The following is a 6,718-nucleotide window of genomic DNA, read 5'->3' on the forward strand; positions in this document are numbered from 1 at the left end:
GTACTAAATTGTGTTTTATCTATTGTATACTAATAAATCCTTTCTAATTTTTTCATCTTTTTGTTCCATCTTAAGTTGTTAACATTGTTAAATAACACGATTAAATAATAATAATAATTTGTACAATTTATGCTTATGTTTTCATACACTTACAAATTATTTTCAATTATATATATTTTTAATTTATTCGTGATGTATTACTTAATCATAAAAGTTCTAAGGTACCAATTACACACCTAACAGTCCAATACAAACCCTACAAAAAAATATTACGTTTTACTTAAAAAGTATTGCATACCTCACATGAAATAGTTTTACACATAACTTACTCAAAGTTATACCTAATGCAAGCAACACCATGCTACTAGGTAGCATAGACTTTTTGTAATTATTTATATTGTCTTTAATATATATATATATATATATATATATATATATATATATAATTTCACATTCATTTTTATTATCTATTTCTTTAATAATATATCTAAACTACTTTAACTTAAATTATCTTTTTTTTTTAATCCAATATTTCATATTTTCCAATTTCCTATAATCTATTTTTTTTTTAAAGAATTTCTCCAATTAGTAATCGCAATCTTAAACTTCCAAAACAACTTCTCCAATTAGTAATCACAATCCTAAACTTACGCTTTGTGCTAAAATAAAGAGACATAAAATGGTAGGCAATGGCACACTGTAGGAAAGAATATGGTGCCTGCAGCCTGCAGATAAGGTATGTGCATGAGAGTTCATGGCTTACTCTCAATAATCTAACAGGGCGTTTGGTTGGAGGGATTTTAAATTCCCTTCCCACTTAATTCCCACCTAATTCCAAAGGCCATTAAATTCCGTAGTTTGGTTGGAGGGAATTGTAATTCCATGGAATTGCAATTCTCCCATTTTCATGGAATTAAAATCTCATGTCCCCCCTGGTATTTTAATTCCTGGGAAAAAAAGATAGTGATGAGTCAAAATTACCCCTTCCTTTTTTAACCTAAAATTAATGTCTAACAACAATAATGGACATTTTTGACTTTATACTACTTATTCCCTTTCAATTCCCATGTATACCAAACATTGGAATTGAAATTCCCAGTAATTCTATTCCTGTGAACCAAACACTAGAATTTAAATTCTCACTTTATTCCCAGTAATTCAACTCCCATGGAATTACAATTCCTTTCCCACATAATTCCCTCCCTCCAACCAATCGCCCTGTAAGTGTGTAAAGAACCAAAGAAAAATAGGAGAATTAGTCGGCTGAAGAGAAAGATACATTTTCCAGACATAATATTTTCATTTTCAAAGAAAAATGTTTTCAGTATATATAACATTAAAATGAAGTGCGAAGAGTGTTCAAAGATGGTGGTAAATCAGTATTCTCCCAGAACTTCAAACAGCACAATACCCATCAAATTAGGGAAAACTTGCAGGCAACAGGTTACGGGTATAATAAAATCGAGCTATTTGAGAGAACGTTGCATCAGAACAATTTTTTTAGCCCAGCATTCTAAGCGTGTATAAAAATTAACAAATTTTCAGTACCGGGATGGATTTTTGACCAAATAGATGGTTACTCCATTGCTAATTAATTTAGTCACGCTCGCTGATAGCTGTCAAGTGCTTATCGATCTCCTCAGTCGACAGCACTCTAAAGACTGGATCTTCTTGACTCACAACACCGACCTGAGCAATGTCAAAAAAGTTTCATGTGCTAGCAGTCATAACGTGTGTCCAGAAAAATTAACTTAAAAAAATTAGTCAACCCAGCTTGCAACATTGTTACTGAGAGCAAATATTTGCATGAACGTTCACTTCATTACGTTAATAGCAAGGGTAGAGAATAAAAAGCTAGATGAAAGTTGGTCTTTATTCACAGAAGGGGAGGAGAAAGGACATACCTCAATCTCACTGGCCTTGAAATCCTCCTGTAGAACAGATTGAAGTGCAGAAATTGCAGTCTACAAAACAAGAAAAATAAAGCAGGTTAATAAATTCCAATCACGTTGGTTCACCATTTCAACTCCAATGAGGCAATGTCAGAGGAAAATAAGTGTATTTAAAAACATATTCCATCTTGCTTGTCCCTTTACCTGTACAGTTTCATCGTAGGAGAAAGCTGGGTCATTTTTCATTTTTTTCTCAAGAAAGTTGATTGCTTCTTGTTCTTTTGATCCAGCACTGGTTGCCTGACACAAGTCATCTTATCAGTTTAGCTATCAGAAGGAAAGGCACAAGTTTTATTTTAACTCTAATCTGCATTCTATCTCAAGATTGCATATGGAAATTTAAGTACACATTCCAAATATGAATGGAAATTTGAAGATTAGATGACCTCTGAACATCAAGTCAGGCTAGTAGTTCTAAGCAAACAAAGAACACGGTTTTGGCTCTCAAGGAAATCAACTGAACTAGGGTATCCTACTGTTATACTCGGAGCATTGCATCCTAAAGCACACATTATTCAGAAAACTAGTGGCTGTTTTTTTTTTTTTTTTAATCTTAATTTTATGGCTTAAGGGATTTGGAAAAAAAAAAAAAAAGGTGCAGTAACTATGCCCAGATAATATCCAATTCTAAAACCATAAGTTTGATTTGATCTTCTTCAGTTATGCTACTTGATCATACTTTAGATGTTACCCAAGCCAAAGCTCAACCCCATGCGAGGGGTGGGCAATGGGGGGTCACCAACTAATTGCTGGCAGATAAAATGGGAATAACTTCCACTAGTTTTGAATGTGAAGAATATAAAGTTTTCTCAAGTACCTTGTGACCAAAAAAGTGACCAGCAGGATCACACTTGAAGAGCTCAGGCCCTTTCTCGTCATCAATGCCCAACACCATTGCAACTTTATATTGTAAACAATAATAATAATCAGATTATCAGAATAGGTGTCATAAAATGAAGCAGCACAAAGGCTAAAAAAGTGGAGAATGATCAGTGGCAAACCTATTCCAAGAGGTCTCATATACGCATGCTGGGTATAGACCTGAGATTTGTCTGCAATCCTGTGCACAATGTGATATATTTAGTGGATCACTAAAATAGTATTACACCAGATGCTTGAGTGCATTCTTAAGTTCAAAGCTCTACTCAATCATCAAAGTCTTGATGCCGGGAATTTCTAAATATAATATATTTTTACCAATTAGAGCATCTAAATTTTGAATGACTCTCTTTATGCATGATGAATTACACATTGGGCCTAGCAGTTTTCATAAAGTGGCTAGATAAAACACAGAAAGGGAAGAACTATGTGAAGCAACAGAATACCATCTAGACAGCACATCCACTGGCATTTCATATCCATATCTAAAGCGAAACTCAGCTGCTTCATTCCTAGCCTGTTGGACAAGTGTCCTGGCATCAGCTGCAAAAAGGAATAGGAAAACAATGAGAAAGAGTTTAATGTTTTGTCATAATCACAAAACTCAAACCCCAACAGTAAGGCTCAGAAAGCAAGGAAAATAATGTTACTAGAAGGTCAGACAAAACTGCATCACGCAGGGTATAGGAAAGAAAGATGTGTTGAACATTATCTCTGATTTTTTCAGAGAAAGAAGTGCTGGTGCTTGAACCCTTGACCCAATGGCCAATGTGTGAGCACTTGGCCTGAATATCAAGCCCAACATTCATGAAAATAACACTACTAAACAGAAAGTTATGATAAGCTTCCAGCACTACAACTTATCTAGAGACATTCAAAGCAGCAAAAATACTGTTAATTTTTTCACTTGTCTTATAATGCAATAGTATTTGAAATTTTTGTTCTGTCCAGTTTAAGCCAGAGTTGGGAACTACTGAAAACCACATTGAAAGAAGGGCAGAAAGAAATTGAATTTTTTGTTCTGTCCAGTTTAAGCTGGAGTTGGAAATTGCTGAAGTACAATATGGAATTAAGGGCAGAAAGAAGATTTCAACTTTCATGAACAGAAAGTTGATTATACCTTTTCCTAAAGATATTAAAAAATGTGAACTCAGATTTCCTGATAAACAAGGGCTTTCACAAATGTCTCAAATGAAGATCACATTCTCCACTTGCAGTATTAGGTAAAAGTAGTTGAATATTACTAGTGCTGTCTAGTTTTAACCAAAAGCTTGGAAAGTGATAGACAGAATAACATAAGGAAAAAAATAGGCCAAAGGCATCAACTTTCACGGATAGAAAATCCATTATACCTTCGACCATGGATATAAAAAGTTTTTTAAAAAAAATGCTTTGCCTATTCACAAGGCCTCTAAGTCTCTCACTATCATCCCAACCATAGGTCATTATAGTTTATAATACTCAACAATCCCAAAATGGCTGAACTACTAAAACAGTTGAACTACAGGGAACATAAAGCAACAAACCTGTCATTCCAGTAGCCAATAATCCAATATACTTGGTGATGGGAAACAAATGGGTTACACTAGTCTGATCCAATAGCTTATCCTGCTCAAACATTAAAAATATATATTAACAACTTTTAATTTCCCAAGTAACTTTTTTAGTCTCATAATTAGAGGCACCATAATTATAGATTAAATCCTGCAGACCCACATTCATATAGTACAGTTCTGTTTCCCTAACAATACTTAAGTGATTTAGGATTGTTACTCTAATCCGCGATATCAATATCAGAACTCAGCAAAATTTTGACAAAAGAGATGATTTGATGATCTAGAAATTTAGAAATACATTCAGCTTTCTCAGAAAGTAGGAATTATGCATTAACCCAAAACAATTAACATCCGAAGCAAATTTGAGCTTAAAAAGGGCACTGTACCGGAACTTTCTTCTGAGTAACAACACAAACGGAGTCCTTTCCTCTAACACCAATGGAGGTGATTCCGGCAGCCTTTACAGCCTTAAATGCGTATTCTGTTCACGATAAACCCTAAAACTTTTAACGCCAATGTAAAAGGAAGCAAAAAAAAAAAAAAAAAAAAAAAAAAAAAAAAACGAAGCGTTTTTTATGGAGCTAAAAGAAAATAAAGCATTACAATTGACCTCAGAGCTTGAATGAAACTTCGAAAATGGCAAAAGCAAGTCGCTTACCGACTTGGAAGAGTCGACCTTCGGGAGAGAAGATCGTGATGTGACGATCATAGCCGCCTCCGCTTCCTCTGCTCATTATTCAATTTTTAAGATTCTCGAATTTTCCGATTTTCTTCAGTAGATTTTGTGATTCAGACTGAGCTTGGACTGTGTATATCAATAGATTATAGAGTGCGAAAATAAGAAGCTTTGTCCGCAAGACAGATTCGAACTGGTATGTTCGAGGGGAACGGGAAAGAATAAGGTGACAACTTTTCTTTCGCACCAATCATATAGAAAATATCGAGTTTCCCCCTGATTTCTGAAAATGTTTTATTTTGCCCCTTTCTTTGAGAATAGTTAGGGGTAACATGGTATGTTTTTTGATAACCCATGTTTTCCCGCTTTGTCATACATACTATACATATCATGTACTCGTGAACCTGCCCTAAGACCATTAAGAATGGAGTAACGTGGTAATTTGGTTATAGAACATTAGTTTGTTAGTGTTTAGGCTAACTTTTTTGTTTGTATATAAAGGTGGTCACATGCCAATTCAATGTCAAACCAGCCATGAATCGATTTGAAAAAAATGGGTATGGGTTTCAACGGGCTTAGCCAAAACCTGAATCGGCTTACAGAGGGCTGGTTCATGTCCTATAAAATATAGTTCGGAGCCCAGTTCAAAATCGGCCCAGACCCACGTCTGTGCACAACCCAAGTCCCTAACCAGCCCAGACCCGAGTATAAGTTCTGACAAAAACTAGCATGGACTTTATAAATTATAATACACTTTATAATATTTATAAGTTATCAAATAATATTATAAATAATAACTTTTAATATTACAAGTTCAAATGTTATTAAAATCTTATAACTTTTTAATTTTGTAGAAAATCATATTAATTTTTTATTTTGAAATGAATGGTTAAAATGTTATTTTAAATAAAAATATTAATTTTGAAAAAGTGCGGGTGAGTTTTTTGTTGTTGTTTGTTTTAGTACTATTGTAGTATTTATTCTTTTTTTTTTTTTGAATGCATTGTAGTATTTATTCATTGCTACTTTCTCAATTGAAACACAAAGAGTCAATACCGCCCCTCATTGACAAGTGCACAGTGTGCGTGAGTTAGTTAGGATAGATTGCTTTATATCTCAATGTAAAGGTTGATTGCTTCATCGACCTATTGTTATTTTGACAGTTTAAGGCATAAGTTAACTTGTTTAATGATTTCTTATTTATTTCAACAAAAAAAAAAAAAAAAAAAAAAAAACTATCACTACTTTTTACTTTTAAAAATTATACTTTTAAACCTCTCAAGTTGGGGAAGGATGGAGATCATAGCGTCATTGATCCTGTGATTTACCACATTCAAAGAAATAAATTTAAATTGCAAGAAGGGGGGATTATAACTTTAGTGTGACCCACAAAAAAAAAAAAAAAAAAAAAAAGCACAAATAAAGGCTAACGGACACATTAGTGCAAGTTATTTATTTATTTACAGTATGGATCCTATAAAAAATCTCATTAAATTTGAGTTGCTGGAATGTTATAAGAGTGCATTCACAAAGCAATATCTTATTTTCTATAATATTACGGAGTATATGAATAAATTGTAATTGAGGTGATTAACAGGTCCACTAAATAATAAGAGTTCAACCATATCGTCTACCGTCCTCCAAAATATGATCTG

General features: G+C 33.6%; 1 protein-coding gene across 1 annotated transcript; it reads right to left on the reverse strand.

Moving 5' to 3' along the window:
* Positions 1-1,280: 1,280 nt before the first annotated feature.
* Positions 1,281-5,312, reverse strand: LOC109186140 (proteasome subunit alpha type-6). The gene is made up of 9 exons (XM_019336059.1): positions 5,046-5,312; positions 4,774-4,868; positions 4,358-4,439; positions 3,278-3,374; positions 2,954-3,012; positions 2,770-2,852; positions 2,097-2,192; positions 1,905-1,964; positions 1,281-1,689 (listed from the first exon to the last, which is right to left on the reverse strand). Exons 1-9 carry the CDS (start codon positions 5,119-5,121, stop codon positions 1,597-1,599), a joined length of 741 nt encoding a protein of 246 aa, XP_019191604.1. The 5' UTR covers positions 5,122-5,312; the 3' UTR covers positions 1,281-1,596.
* Positions 5,313-6,718: the final 1,406 nt, after the last annotated feature.

This window comes from Ipomoea nil, unplaced genomic scaffold (genome assembly GCF_001879475.1).
Source record: "Ipomoea nil cultivar Tokyo-kokei standard unplaced genomic scaffold, Asagao_1.1 scaffold1407, whole genome shotgun sequence".
NCBI lineage: Eukaryota > Viridiplantae > Streptophyta > Magnoliopsida > Solanales > Convolvulaceae > Ipomoea > Ipomoea nil.